At 37.7% G+C, this 15,834-nt stretch overlaps 1 protein-coding gene across 1 annotated transcript in view; it reads left to right on the plus strand.

Moving 5' to 3' along the window:
* The window catches only part of SNX24 (sorting nexin 24), a 105,333-nt gene that overhangs the window by 38,257 nt on the left and 51,242 nt on the right, over positions 1–15,834 (plus strand). Inside the window, exon 2 of the mRNA XM_054178566.1 lies at positions 14,010–14,093. Within this exon, the coding sequence (XP_054034541.1) occupies positions 14,010–14,093 (84 nt within the window). The remainder of the gene's footprint in view (positions 1–14,009; positions 14,094–15,834) is intronic.

The raw sequence follows: 15,834 nt of genomic DNA on the forward strand, positions 1-15,834 counted from the left end.
TTGTTCAAAGCAGGGCCAACATAGATCATATTGCACAGGGTCTTGTCCTATCATGTTTTGACATTCTACACTAACTCTCTGGGCCCCGGCACCAGTGTTTATCTAACGTAGACTTTATAATGAAACTATTAAATAGACCAGATTTGGCACTAGACCTGGTGATAGTTTTATTTTTCTACTAAAATTGAGTGAGCTTTACATGCAGTAGTTTTCCATTAGCTCTTTTTTTTTTTTTTTTTCCAAAAAAAAAGAAGGAGATTTGATAGAAGGTGATGTTTTTAGTGCAAAGAAAGATCTGGGAATAGTATTACATATTTTACAGTATTTATTTCTGATGGGTAGAATTTTGCAAGCTGTTTGTTTTGCAGACTGATGTGATGACATACTAGGGGAAGACTTTTGTTTTTTGAACTAGGCATATTGGGTGATGTGTACATAAAGCAAAAACAGCACAAAAGCATACAAGTCCTAGCTTTTTTTTTTTTCTGAAAGTATTTTGTAGCTGTTATCTTCTCACTGTTAACTACAGTAATGCTTCATATATTCCTGTGAGACCATTACAAATCCTATCAGTCTTTACTATCAGAAATATTACGTATGCATTACTATTTTATGTATAATTGATGGTCAGCATGTTGCAAAATTAATATGTAATATAGAAATAAGAAAACATCACTCTTTTAACATTCTATCAGCTTTTTACCTACACATAGACTCAATGATCTTTGAGGTCTCTTCTAACCTTAGTGATACTGTGACACATTTTAATGAATTATTTCCTCTATTTTCTGTGGTATTGAAGAATAATTAGAGGAGTTTGTTCTTCTTAAAAATCCTCCACTGGTTTCATTCGGTATGTGTTAGTAATTGCAGTGATTAGGAAGTTTTGCGGAAAAAATATCTTTTTTTACTTCTATGTATTTGAAGAATACCTGAAGTATGAAGAGTATTTTTTCATTTACATACTGTCAACCTATGCCAAAACGTCTGGCTGGTGCAAAACTCTGCAGTAGTTCATGGTTTGCAGGTTAATGTCTTTTTGAGGCTTCTCCCATGAAGCAGAGGAGGAAAGAGATATTTTTCACTGAGAGTCTCTTTCCTCAGGTAGAAAAATCAATACTGCATTCTGTGGAATATCTCTCCTATTTCCTCCTCCACCTCTTTAATATACGCTGGAAGGAGGAGTTGAGAAATGTTGGTTCTGTGTGTAGAACAACAGTGGTCCCTGTAGCAGTACAACTTCTCATGTTAAATCAGCTAGGTGCTATCACTGACAGTGTATGGAGGAGCTGACTCTAGAAGATATTTGAACTTGTGTGTGCACTTGCCAGTTTTGGTTTGGGGGTGGTTTGTGGTGGTGGTGTGTGTTTTGTTGGGTTTTGGGGTTTTCCCCTTTTTTGGTGGGGGGTGTTTGGTTTTGGGTTTTGTTTGTTGGTTGGTTGATTTTTTTGTTACTGCATCATGCCCAAGAGGGATACTCAAAGTAGGTTTTTCTAAGAAAAAGAATAAAATAAGTTGTTCAGCATTGCAGAAATACTTGGATTTTAGATCTAAAGTTTTCAGAGTGATCTGATGTTACAGTTTGCCTTAATCTCAAGGCCATACTTTCTGTACATACGGTCTTCCAGCCTTCTTGAAAGTTTTTTTGTTCTTACATGCAAAGAGCTGCTAAGGACATTGCTGTTTGTTGATTTGTTTCCACACCACTGTCCATATTGCATGCTAAGCTAAGTGTGCACTCAATGGGTAAAACACTGACCACTGCAAGTAAGTAGGTGCAGGTACTCTGGGTCAGCTTGTATGAAAATCCTAAATGGCACTATAATTACTTAATTCACAATGATTGTTTCTGAGTGGTTTCTCCATTTTCTGCTTTTTACTCCTAAGCAGGCAACTAAGAATAAAAGGATAGATTAGATACTACCCCAGCCATATAACTGGTGGATGTAGAGCTTTTAGGTCCCCAGTATAGCTCTCTGCCCTAAAAGGCACTAGACTTTCTGTCATCCAGCTACCCCACCTGCAGCAGAGGGAGGGAGAAGGATGCTGTGCATCACCAGCGGGTTTTTGCAGTGAGTACATGCCATGGCATACATTTCTGATTCACACACAATGAAAACAAGTGTGCCCTCCGTGGCTACAGCAGCCAGAGTGCTTCAGATTAAAAAGCCCTTCTCCTGCTCTTCCTTAGCCTGCTTATTTTGATGATAATGCATTCTGGTTTTTTCAGGTGTTGTTCCCCTGTTCCATAATGTAGATTCCTGTCCAGCATATCTTTCTCAGAGAAAATTTAAAATGTCCTCTAGTGGTTTTGTTTGTTTGTTTGTTGTTATTGTTGCTTTTCTCCCTAACATCATAGCAGCTCCTAACTGTAGCAAGGTATTCTGTAGACCTGAAATTTACCCTGATTTTGTGGAAATGCTGTAAGACTTCAGTTGGTACTTAGAATAGAGTACCAGTACTTAGAATAGACTTAGAATAGAGCATCAGCAGTGCTGATGCCATTAGAAAACTGCATTATGCGTATACTTTGTGCAAAGTTCTGTTAGGAGTTGAGCTTTTTGCCAGGAGTTTATGGGCTAGCCAAATTTGACTGCCATCTGAGTTCCTGGTTTTCTTGTTCACATCTTAGGGGAATTTGTATGGTTTGGATTGGTTTGGGTTGGATTTTGGGTGCTTGATTAGGTTTTTTGGCATGGGTAAAGTAAAATATATTTGTCTTCAAATGTGTGTTTGAACTGTCTGAGCTGTAACTTTCTAAAAATATTTTCTATCTGAATCACCTACCTGTTATGGAAAATCTAAGCTCAAAGATTAAAGGTTGGCAAAACTGTAAGTAACTGAGAATAGCCTTGTAATGGAAAATATTAGATTATTTTAATTACTCCCAGCACTGCCATTAACTCCTGTAATATATTTTATTAAATTAATTCCATCTTGGGTGCTCTTCAAACGTTATTGAGATGTTAATTAAAAATAGCAGTAGTGTGTGGGTGAGCTGCAGCATGAAATAGGCTGGTGAAGAATCAACTCAGTCGAAGTGGATGTCCCTTCCATAAGCCTTCAGATTTCTTACCTGTTAAAAATATATGTGGGTGAAAGAGAAAGTAAGTAGGGACAGCGGCTGTACAGAAAGATAAGCAGTTACTTGCTGAGGCAGATGCAGGTAAGATGGCACCTTAGGATAAGGTAAGTTGCATTTTTCTTTGCCCTGTAAATAAAGAAGTGGCACTCAACTGTAAATACACTGACAAATCAACTTATGTTGCAACTAAAAACCTTAATGTAAACTAAACAAAGTTTACATTCCTTCTACAAGGTGGCACTGGAAACTCACAGTAATATAGTTGTAACAAAATAAAAAAAGCTACTTGAAGAAGTTATTTATGGCAGTGTTTTGTGAGAATAAAGTTTTTTCTGTTCAGTACTGAAGGTGAAGAACCGGGAAAATGCCAGCATTGCGTGAAGTTTGCATGGGAGAGTAAAGTGTTCTCTAAGTTCATAATAAGGCAGAGAGAAAATTTGAAACCTCAGAGCAAGGAAGGCAGTCATAGATCTGACAGCACCACATTGTATCTGTTATGACTTCTTATTGTTATTTTTTTTCTTCATAGTACTCTTGAATTTGGTTGAATTTAGGTGATTAAGACTGTATTTAAACAAGGGACTTGATTGGTATCTGTGGGTGATGAACACCTAGATTTGTTATACATCCAGGAATGGGGGCATGAAATGTAACTCATATTTCAGGTAAAAATTAGTATATCAATATTGGTTCCTCATAATGCTGTTTTTAGAAATCTTTCACTGCTGAAGTGTTCAAGCCAAGTTAGTTCTTTAGTAGTCTGTGCTTGGCTATGTCTCTAACTTTTTTTCTTCTTTAAGGAAAAGGCACTCACAGACTTTTAGACCAGTGGATTGTACTTGTTGACTATGGGCTTCTAGTTAACATTTTAGGAGAGTGGCACATTATTATCTTCAGTTCAAGCAACACTCAGCAATTAAACGTTTAGCACAAATTTCAGTCATCCATTGTCTGTCACTTTGTTTGTAGTATGCATGCTTTTATTTCCACACTTCCAGCATCAGATGCAATTTATAACTTATTTTAAATATTACTGAAATGTGTTGAATACTTCATACTTTATCTGGCTGAATACATGTGCAGGCATGTAATTACTCAATGCTTGGCTCACTATCTTACAAATGATTGAGAGGCCAGCTGCAAATTAACATAATTCTCACTGAATCGATGCTCATTGTCTTTGAAATGATAAATATTTAATTGTGCAACTGGTGCTCTCTGATAGGTTATTCAATCTTGTATTACAAAATTGCTAATAGGATAGTCTAATTACATATATTGTGCTGGGTATCGGTTTGTAGTAGGATTTCTACTGCCTTTGAACCGATACTGTATGTTGACATAATTGCCCTGGGTGTAGTCTCCATAAGCAGTTTAAATGTTGCCTTTTCTCAGAGGTAGGGTTTTGAGTCAAATTCTGTGCTGTCATAGCTCTTCCACTAATGCCAGTACAATTCTGCTTAAAGTGTCTGTGATTCAGCTGCTTGGTGTGTTTTATATGATAATTTATCAGGAAAGCAAATGAGGAAATACTTTTCTGTCTTTCTTACATTCTCCCCTTGTGTTCAAGTCAAATCTAAACTGTGTATTGCTCTTGAATTTCATACTCACCCTTTTGTGGGACATCTACATCTCACTGACTACAGCTTCTGCAGACATATCCAGGATAGAGCTAGGCTGGCACCCTTGGCACTGAACTTTATCCAGATTTTGCCATGAGTTTTGCTGCTTGTGCTGCTCACACTGCTGCTACTGTTAAGCTGTCAGCAGTACCTGAACTAGTTTAAATCTGGTTCAGGAATATCTGTGTTCACTGTAGCCATCTAGCCAACTACAGCATAAACACTCTGTTGGTCACAGCATTCAATATTTTGTTGGTTCAGGGTACTGTTTGTAATAGCTTCGGTTGCATTTCCCTCAGAAGTTGGGGAGAGTTTGTTGCTTCCATTCTCTCTACCTTCATTGCACATGAAGAACTGTCTGGTTTTCTGCAGTTGGATGTATCAATAATTACATCCCTCTAACATGTTTCAGGCCTTGTCGCTGTCACAGCAGGCTCAGTCCATTTCTTTTCAGTACTGAAGGTGAACAACCAGGAAAATGCCAGCGTTGCATGAAGTTTGCATGGAGAGTAAAGTATTCGCTAAGTTCATAATAAAGCAAAAAGACAATTTGAAACCTCAGAGCAAGGAAGGCAGTCATAGATCTGACAGCACCACATTGTATCCGTTATGACTTCTTATTGATCTTATTTCTTCATCCCCCTTTGAATTACCATTCAAAAGAGATTAATTGGCAAGGGAAACCATTGGTGAGCAGGGTGGTGTTCTGTGATAGATGGATGGGATGACTTTTCAGAAACAAGCACTGATGTTTGAAATAATGCTGTCAGCTGCATGTAAGAATAACACAGATGGCATGCAATGGTGGAGGTAATTAAGTTTCCAGTTTGGAAGGCAGACCAATGCTAATTTAGTGACAGTTTGGATGAGTTAACTCCTTTAAAGAAAGGCCCTGAAAATACTGTGTATTTCCTAACTGCTCAGCTTTGTTACTATTAGCGCAGCATCTGGATCCTCTGTTTCGTGGCTGATGACAGGCTAATCCCAGTATCTAAATGTCACGTGTGAAGAATGTTTGCTAAGATGCACAGACATTTAGAAAAGTAACCTTGTTGGACTGCTTTGACTACTTTGCTGCTCTTCAAAAAAATTATGTGGACAAACTACTTGGGTTGACAGCTAAAGAGGAGCAGAACCTTCTCAGATGTGTTACTGTAGAGACCCTAGTAAGAAAAAATGCAAGGTGGATATACAATATTTCTTTCCCCTGGTATTTACTCACCCTGAGGAATGTGGGCCTGATTTTTACCAGCTTGTGTATTTTATAACTTGACTAAATACTATTGTGTTTCATGCTCGTGTAAGTTTAGTTAGTCACTAGCATAGGAAAAGGCTAAATTCACATAACATGGTAGACATATCATGGAATATGAGACAGTACAAAGCCAGCTCCTTTCAAGTGTAATGCTTATCACCCTGCTGTATATATTTTATAAGTGTGTTCTTTGACACTGTTTGGCATTTTTGTTTGTAACAAAACATCTGTGCTTTGGAGTTCTCAGTTGGTCCAAGTGTTCTCCAGACAGCAAATATAAGAGCAAACAAAATCTCTGGGAAAACCTTTGTCCTATGTCTAGCTTTTTGCAAAAAAATTACTTGTTGCAGCTAGGTGTCTGCAGTATGCAGTATGGAGCCACTTTAATTGTGGTTATGACTTGCATCCTGCCTTGGGAAGTGAGACGACTCTCTATAGACTTTCCCAAGGATTTTGTGACAAAATACAAGAGTGTGTATATATCTTTTTATAGAGAGAGATTTAGATTTCATCAAACTTGGAATTCCTTTGTGTCACGTAAATGTACTTTTTCCATCAGTTGTTTGGTTTTGGGGTGGTTTTTTTCAATATTCAAAATTTTCATCCCAAAGTACTATTTCTACTGGAAAGTTTATCTTTGAAAAGGCTCATAGCTGTTCTGGTAGTAGAAAACTTCCCATATGAGACATTGAGATGATCCAGATGGACAAGTAGAGTAGAGCAAGCTAATGTTTTGTCTGTGTAATTGTTGGCATTAGCGTGTGTTAGGAACTCTTTCCTTTTTCAGTAAAAAAATAACTCATTTTTCTTTAATTTTATTTCTAAGAAAGTTAGCCAAATACTTGACTACAGTGACAAAGAGATTTAAAAAGGGTATCATCTGTGTAACCAAAAGCTAGTCAGATCTTGTAGCTTCTTGGTTTGGTTACAAATTAGATTTCCATAGTCAGTGTTTTGCTGGCAAAGGAGAGGTTTTTAGCTTGAAAAGCCAAGTAAGTTATTTTTCAGGAAATGACAGAGTAGTTCCTATGGGATTTTATGAACCATGTGTTTGGAAAAGATTGGTTTAGAAAGAGTTGAAAAAATCAGAAAACTACTTACTCTGATATATCAGCTACTCTTTCATTCAACAGTGACAGCTCTGTGGAAGCCTCCCTTGAGCTTCCCATGTTGTAGGAATTACAAAACTCTCTGACTTAGTTTCAGTATAAATGGTTTTACTAGCTTTTCATCTAAAATCAAATAAATATGACATATACTGCTCAAAGGCAATTTCCAGAGAATATCCCCAAGTCCTGTGCATGCCTTTTGTGTGTAATTCCTCCCCAAACTGTGCCATTTTATAAGTGGAGGAGGCCCATTCTGGGGAGAAAGAAAAAACAACCAAACAAACAAAACAAAAAACAAAACCAAAACAGCATAGGAGAAGGCGTATCCTTAATTATTATGTAGCTTTAAGACAATCTGCTTACTGAAAGGTTCTCAAAGAGATGTTGGTCTGGTTTAGGCAGATACTGGTACCAGTAACACGTTTAGAGACAGCTTTTTCAGCAAACAAAATAATAATAAATTAGAAGACAAATTAATAAGAGCACGTGCTTCTGATTGTTCCTAGGTAGACATCTCTCTTTTTTTTTAGTAATGAAAGTCTATATTGCAGTAACATGAGATTTAACTGAAGGAGTCAGTGAAACAACATACTTACCCCTTAGTGGGTTTATGTCAAAGTAGAAAATCTATTTATGTAACCAAAACAGTAAGGCTGCTTCTCCAGGCCGAGAGGGGTCAGGTAACTGCTTCACAAAGGCTGGAGCTGTTGGGAATGCTCTCTGGAAATCCTGCAGTGAATGTTTCACTTCACTGACATGGCCTTTCTCCTTCACAGACTCTGGACAAAGCAATGTCATAATTTCATAAAGTCAAGCCTTGATTTCCTTCATTAGTTAAACTATGTGTTTTTTTTGTTAGGCTGTAACTTAATATTATACATTATAATAGGGACTAAGTGAAACAGTCTGATTCCATATAATACACATGACAGTGCTTGGGGTGAAGGAAAGGGGCTCTTTGTGGTTGCAGCCCAACTTCTGACCTAACTTTGGATAAGCACATCTCATAATGGATAGTACAGTGGATCTGAATCCCTTTGGGGCCCTTCAGCACAAGTGAAACAATTGTGTTGACTAAAGCTATACAATGATGGCACAACAAGCAGTTGCTCTGGTAAGCCCAGAGGTGGAGATAGCTGTGGGCCCATTGTCTGCCTGTGAGGACCAGTGCTCCAAACATCACCGCTGCAGCTCCTACTTTCTGTCTGTTTTCATGACAGTCAGGAAAAATGGTTCTGCAAGTGTGAGAACTGCTGTTAGGAAGGAGGTAAGACTCTCAGCTCTGTCCCTGTTAATTTCACACACCACCTTGCCCTGCCCCCAGTGCTGAGTATTCTCATTTTCTGATGGCTAATCTTCTGCTTCTTTTCTGTTACTGCCTGTTTTTGCTGCTACTTTTCTGTTACTTCTGTTACTACATCTTACTGCCGCAGACATTCTTTCTTAGGACCCCTCTAAAATCAAATGGAGCAAACTGAGCCCTTGAGAGCTGTTCTTTCTTTTTTGTGCTTCAACTTGTTTCTCAATTCTGCATCAGGAAAGAAACCATGTCCTTATGGGAAGACCATGCAGGAGCTTGTGCAGGAGCTGCTTGTGGAGAGCAGGGGAAGTAATTATTACAGAGGGGAGGCAAATATGTGACCATAAGCCACCTACCTAAGGCAGAGAAGGTCTTAAATCTCAGCAAGGGGATGTGATGGGGATAATCCAAAGTGAACAGTGGATGCAAGCAAGGGGAGAACTAGACTTGAGATGAATGTGGTTGGAGAGGAGAGAAAAAGGGAGATTTCCCTCTTCTCATGCCTCGTGACCCAGACTCATGTCAGCCTGGCTCTGTTCCCTTGGACTTCCCTGTACCCATGGCAGAACTGAATTTTGCAGCCCCTACTTCCAAAGGATGAAGTCAGAATAAGTTAATTTGTTTTCATTTTGGGGATAGCAAGATTCAGTTTTATCAAGACTGCTCTGAAGTTTGAGTTGGCTTTGAATATTGTCTTCATCTCCACTTCCGCTGTGGAGGGCATTCAAAAGTATGGAGTACTGCCATGAGGTACTTACAACCCTGAGATACCAGATTGCCACTGCAGCTAAATGCAGCTCTGGTTACTTTCACCACCCAGGTGCCGTTACTGACTTTGTGCAATACTGTTTTCACCCAGATCATTTGTATGGGAATAGGTCTGAAGTCATCTCCTGATCCTTATTATATGCTGTGGTCTTGCTCTAGTCATAGCACAACTGAAACAGAAAATGTGCTGTTGCCTGAACAATAATGAAATACTAAATACATGGAAATCCTATGAGTGTTTCATGGACCATGGCTGTCATTTCATTTGCTCTGGAATTCCTTTCATACAGCCATGACAGTGGGTTAAGGTTGAGTTTCTTGTTGCTTTGAACGCATTAGCTGTTCCTCAGACAAAAGTCTGTCAAGCATACTGAAGCAACAAAAGGGTTGGATTTATTTCTGTAATAGATTAAATAGAAATAGTTTTCTTAAGCTTGGTCTTGAGTGAGAAAAGCACAATGGTAGAATTGTTTATGGGGTTTCTTTCCTGGTGCGTGTTAGACAGATGTATCTGTTCTTTGTAAATTTTTTCTGCTTATGTTTTATTTATTATTTCCTCATTCTGAACAAGGCTGTATATCTCTTTCTCAGCTATAATTTTTCATACATTTATATACTTTTAAATTATTTTTAATATATAAATATATACACTATGAGAGTTAACATTATTCTCACAAGTGAATAAAAAAGTACCATCTGTGTGTTTCTCATGTAAAAAAATGCAATCTGAGAAACTTCTGTCATAACACTTATGATACTAGTCTGTGATTTTTGTTATACTGATAATTCAGGGGGTTTTGAGAGAAAGTTACTAGAGCTACATGTTTTCACATCTAATTATTTGATAAAAGATGTCTTTTTGTATCCACCATAAGCATTTGACATAGGTAAGAAACTGATGGAAAATAGCATCAGTGTTATTTACAATGCAGTTTGTGATGTGCACTTAAAACACCAGGCATGCATGCTTCTTGTAGGTTTTACTGGTTCCTGTTTTATTCCATTCCTGCTTTCTGTCTTGGAAATGTACTAATTCTTTACCGATATATAATACAATTTAGTTACTGTGTAATATTGTCCAGTTCCTGCACCCAGAAAAGAAATTTAAGTGTTCTTCTTGAAAAGAGAAAAAAATATTAGACATTTGCTAACAATCAGAAATGGACAAATTACAGAGCATAGCAAAATTAGGCATACATGGTAATGATAACAAATTAAGAAAACATTTTCCAAGATCTGAGTATGATCCATAACATTGGAACAAAGTGGAGCAAAGATGAGAGACAAAAAGACTGTTCTTTAAAAATAATTTGTAAATCTATTTTGTAATCAGACATGGAAGTTTTTGCTCTCTTAGTAATAAAAAACCCAGGAATTCACAGGTTTGATGGTTATTAATTGCAGTGGCAGATCTGCAGTTCTGCTAGGCAAAGGATCAACATTATTCATACTGATATCCAATCCAAATGTGTTTGTCTCATATATCATTTATGTGGCTTAAGTTCCGTTGGAACAATGCTTTTAATGGATAGTGATCTTCTGGCTTTGTGCAAACATCCTCGATAGCCTTTGTGGTAGTAACCTAGAAAAGTGAACCATTTCTAATTTCAGACTACTTCTAAAGAGTTTTCTAATTGGTGCTTTCACACCTATGGTCCCTTCTGTCCTAGGCAGGATGAACTGCAAATCTTTCATTGCAGTATAATTTCTGGTATTTCAGTGACTATGGGAAAAGCATTTTACTTGTATTATTCAGTGATTAATTGTTGCATATTTCATTTAACTAACTGTCACTTATAAAAAGTCATATGTCTTTTCAGAGTTATCTGTTCATATAATATGAACATTTTTACAAGAAAAGTAATTTCCTTGCAGTGTTGCATTTTTTCCCCCATAGTTCTTCCGTCTTTATTTTGGCACTTTCATCTGTGTTCACCAGTTTCCTTACATTGTTTTTCTGTCACAGCCTGCAATTGCTCAGTTAAATTTGTGTGAGATTTGTCTATAGCTATTTTGAATCCATGAAGAGATCCTATCTCTCTCGTAAGCTAATGTATCTTCTTGTCTTTCACACAAAGCCATGTAATTATATGAAATAGTAGCACAGAAACTCACTTCTGTGCTTTTATTTTGCTCTTGTGAATTGTGATGGTAAACAGTGAGGAGGCAAACCTTAAATTTGTTTTATCTAAATGAGGTCATTTCATAATATGAAGCTCATAAGCACAATATGTGTTATTTCACTTACTTGCATTTGTGCTTTGTAAGTTTCCTTGTAAATCAATTTATTATTTAGGTTTGCTTTAAATTAAAGCACTTCCAGATACAGATGCTATAGAGTAGATTAGAAATACTACTGGCAGGGATCTGTTTTCAAACAGTAATTTTCCATGTCATGCGCAGCAGATCTGTTGTCCAGTTTTCTAAATTTTAGATAGCTGCTAAAGCTAGATCCAAGGGGTCTGGATGCTGCCATTCAGAGGCAAAATTAAAGCATCTATATTATAAGCAGTTCAGGGTGTAGAGGCAGCAGATTTATGGTTTTTAAAATGGCATCACTATGCATAGAAAGCAATAGGACTCCTGCCAAAGTAACTAGCAAATACGTTCTTTAGTGTCATGTTGTAACCAGAAATTATGAAACTGTAATTAAAAGTTTGCGGAGATTAAAAAAAGAAAGTGAATAAATGCTGCATAATTTTTGATGCTCTGAAGCCATTTTTGTAATTCCTTAACCTGTGATGAAACATAGAACATAAAATAGATATATACTTTGAAAAAAAAAGGTCCACAGAGGGAGTTATATTTCCTTTCTCCCCCACTATTCCAGCTATTCACTTTATGAAAAGACAGATTTATAGACTGTAATGGGAAAGATGTTTCTCCAAAGTTGTGCATGTGTGACTGAAATCAGAATGGAACTGCACAAGTCAAGCTATGATTAACAAGAAATACCTGTCAAGAGTAGTGCTTGCAGCTGAGGCAGGAGCCCCTTAGACTTCTCCAAGCTGTCTGGCTAACCCTGTACCCAGCAGAAGTGCTAAACTAACTGTGGTGCGGTGTCTCTTAGCTGACAGAGATAAAAAGTAGATGTTATGAGCTGTGCATAAGCTGTGGAGCTTTAATACCAATTAAAAACTGTTGCAATACCTTAACTAGTGACTTAGAGTCTCTTCTAACTTAACTAGTTTCATATTCTATTATCCAATCTTCCCACCAAGTTATCTTTGAAACTTTTTCCTTGCAGTGGCTTTACTGTGCAATCCAAAGCATTTTGTTCCTTGCATAACTATTTCTGTGTAAAATATAAGAAGTAAATAAAGCTTTCTTCTCATATAATTATGATGTTAAGTCTCAGCTTAAAAAAAAAACACCAAAGCCAACACTGACCTTTTGTTGCATGTCATTCTTTTTTACAACTCCAAACTTAAAACATAGTCCTAACAGTGCCTTGGAGGTTTTTTTATGTGTAGAGGTAAGTTGTTTCATAGCCAATATCTATTCTCCCAAAACAGTTTAAGTAGATGGTGGGGAGAGGAGGAGATTAATGCACCCAAGTAAGGTCACCTGCTCATAGTGATTAGGACACAGTCCTTTTCAAAGGGGTGGAATATATCACAAATTGTTACAACAATCTGAACTAATACTGGAAATGTAAACATTGGTGTGAAATGACTGCAGTCCCATCTGTCCGGCATTCGAACAAAGGCAAGTGCTTTTCAGCCTGGATTAAATAAAATACTCTCTGTTTCTAATGTGGTTTGGCTAGTGAAAACCATAGCATTTTGACCTGTTTGAAAGGCAGATTGTAGTGGACAGCAGAAAGCTTATCCAGCGTGGTTTCTGTATGTTTGCTCTGATCAGTGCTAGCTGGGTTATGTTGTGACAGAACCTCCTTTTTTTCTGCATTCAGGCATAAACCCTGTTTGCAAATTTTTTTCAAAGAACTTTTTGTTTGGCCTAGATCTGGAGTTTCAATGTAATCATCTGCCCTGAACATCATTTCTAATTGTTCTGGAAATAATTATTTCCAGCATTTTCTGAGCAAAACAGAAACTGAAGAACTGCTGGATAGATCAGGCACATTTTCCGTATTGCTTTTCTGCTGATTTTTTTCTCCATTTAATAGACTGTATTTTCTTGAGTACTTCAAAATATTTCTCATCACTTTCCCTTGGAACTGACCTGGTGACCTGAGAATCAAGAAAATGTCCTGTTAGTGACTGCTAATTAGTGGATCCAGGGAGCTTCTTATCCTGGCCTTTCAACCTTCCAAAGGCAGCAACAAAAGCTGTCACATGTATCATACAAAGAAAACAAGCATTTGCCATGTTTGGTGGGGGGTTTTTTGTTGTGGGTTGTTTTTTGGTAGAGTTTTTTTTTCCCTGGGGTGTAGATAGTAGCAAAAGCTCAATTGAGACTACAGATGAATTTGTGGGTTAGGAGGATATTAACCTATGATATAGTGTTTGCATTTATTTCTTCATTTCCATGCATAACATACTGCATCTGTTAGCCAGTTCTTACTGAACATGTGTGAATGTGTTAGTATGCTGTATTGTAAAAGGGAAAATAATGATGGGGGGGGGGGGGGGACTTCTTACCATCCTTTTCTAAAATTATTTTTTAACTCCTTGAAATTTTTTCTGAAAGGGAAGATTTTAATACTTAGTTTTTCATGTATAGTATACAGTCCAAGATTCAGCAAAACCTTGCATTAATCACTGTTGTACTTCTGCAGCTTGTGAGTCATCAAGGGTTTTTTGAGACCACCTACTGCAATGACTGGTAAAATGTGCAGGCGCAACCATGACACAGAACCGTTTGTGCAAGTAACATTAAACTCCTTGTTATTATTTGTAATTTTCAGGTCTTTAAAATAGAGGTGCTTATGAGTGGAAGGAAACATTTTGTGGAGAAGAGGTATAGCGAATTCCATGCACTTCATAAAAAGGTAATGATCTCTGTGTTTGTAATATGTAACCTCATTTTGCCTTAGTTTTGGTGTTTTCTTCTCTCTGTTGCTGTACAATGTTTATCTTAAATACATCTTGTGATAGATGTCTCTGGAAATGAGTTCCTAACCAACTCAGCTTCTTTATTTTGTGGAAGGAGGATGACGACTTTTTCTGATGTTACTAACTCTCCCATTTCTTTTTTTGTTATTTTTTACATGCTGTGTTGCTAAAATGCTGTCTGTAGTATTTTTTTCTTCTTGAAATATGGCAAAATAAGACAAATTCCAACAGCAAACAAATATGGTTGTGGGTTTTATTGAATTAGGCAAATAATTTGTCAACTCTAGAAATGTGTTGTTAACCTGCTGTATGTAAAGCTGAGGAAACAGCTTTTATACACCAGGATACTACATGTGAAAAAAGACTGGGAAGACCACTTCACTCTGCTGCTCTTCATACAATGAATGCGATAGAAGATACATGCTAAGCTTGTCTGCTCAATCACTTTGCTAATGTATAGAAGGGAACTTAGTACTCTGAAGATTAGTTATCCAGTAATTGTTCTTTAAATGGTTTTGATGGCTGTTAAGTATGAATTCTCCTCTCACAGCTGAACTGGCTGCTGCTACATGGTTGTGAAGCTGAGAGGCAAACTTGCCCATGACACTTTCAACTTACGCATCTAGACTATTGACAAATATACTGAGGAGAACTGGCCCTCCTCTTGAGCCTTGAGTAACACCACTGGTGATGGGTCTCCAGCCAGATTTAACCCCATTGACCCTTTCAGCTCTGCCCTTAAGCCTGTTCTCCACCGAGTGCACCATGAGCCTGCCTATCCCACAGCTGGACAGCTTGTGCAGAAGGGTGCTATGAGAGACAGTGTCAAAAGCTTTACTAAATCCAGAAGAACTATCTCCACCACCTTCCCTTCATCCACTAGACAGGTGACCTCTCCAGACTCCCAAGATTTTTGGTAAGAAGATCAAGAGAGGTCCTGCTGTAACATCCTAACATCCACCTGCCCCTTCACTACTCTGGAATGAATCCCATCAGGCTCCATGAACTTGTGAACATTCAGCTAATAAAGATGGTCCCTTAACAATCTCAGTGTCACCAACTGGAAAGTCAGTGGTATTAAACTTTTGGTCCCCCAACTCAAATGACCAGGCAGTGCAGGGTCTATCAGTATTATTAAAACTGGGGGGGGGGGGGGAAGACAGTGAATGCCTCAGCTGTTCATTCTTCCCTTTGTTGTTGTCTAATTTTTCTGTAACGTCCCAGCCTGCAAGATTACTTCACATGGAATGCCTGCAGACTCACTCTCAGATTTGTTTCCTTGTACACTGTTGCCTCTGCAATAATTCCCTTTGCAGAGGTTTCTTCTTACAACCCCAGAGAACCAGAAAGAATGGTTCCTTTCTCTCTCCAGAAACAGCAGCAATATAAACAAACATGAAAACAGGTATTCTAACCAGACATTTTGCACCACTCTTCAATTTGATTTATCTTATTCCTCATGTGCTTGCTCTCCATTTATATTATTCTCCAAAGGTGACAGTGACTTTTCCTTATGTGTTCTCTGTACAGATGCAAAGCACGCAGCATATTATTAGCAACAGTATACCTCTTTTCTTTTTGAAGTTGCAGTAATATACCAGTAAACATGGTTGAACAGCTTGTGCTCTGACCCATTCTTAGTGATTTCAGTGTAATAGAAATCCTGGAGAAAGCTTT

The sequence above is a fragment of the Dryobates pubescens genome, chromosome Z, assembly GCF_014839835.1.
Source record: "Dryobates pubescens isolate bDryPub1 chromosome Z, bDryPub1.pri, whole genome shotgun sequence".
Taxonomy (NCBI): Eukaryota; Metazoa; Chordata; class Aves; order Piciformes; family Picidae; genus Dryobates; species Dryobates pubescens.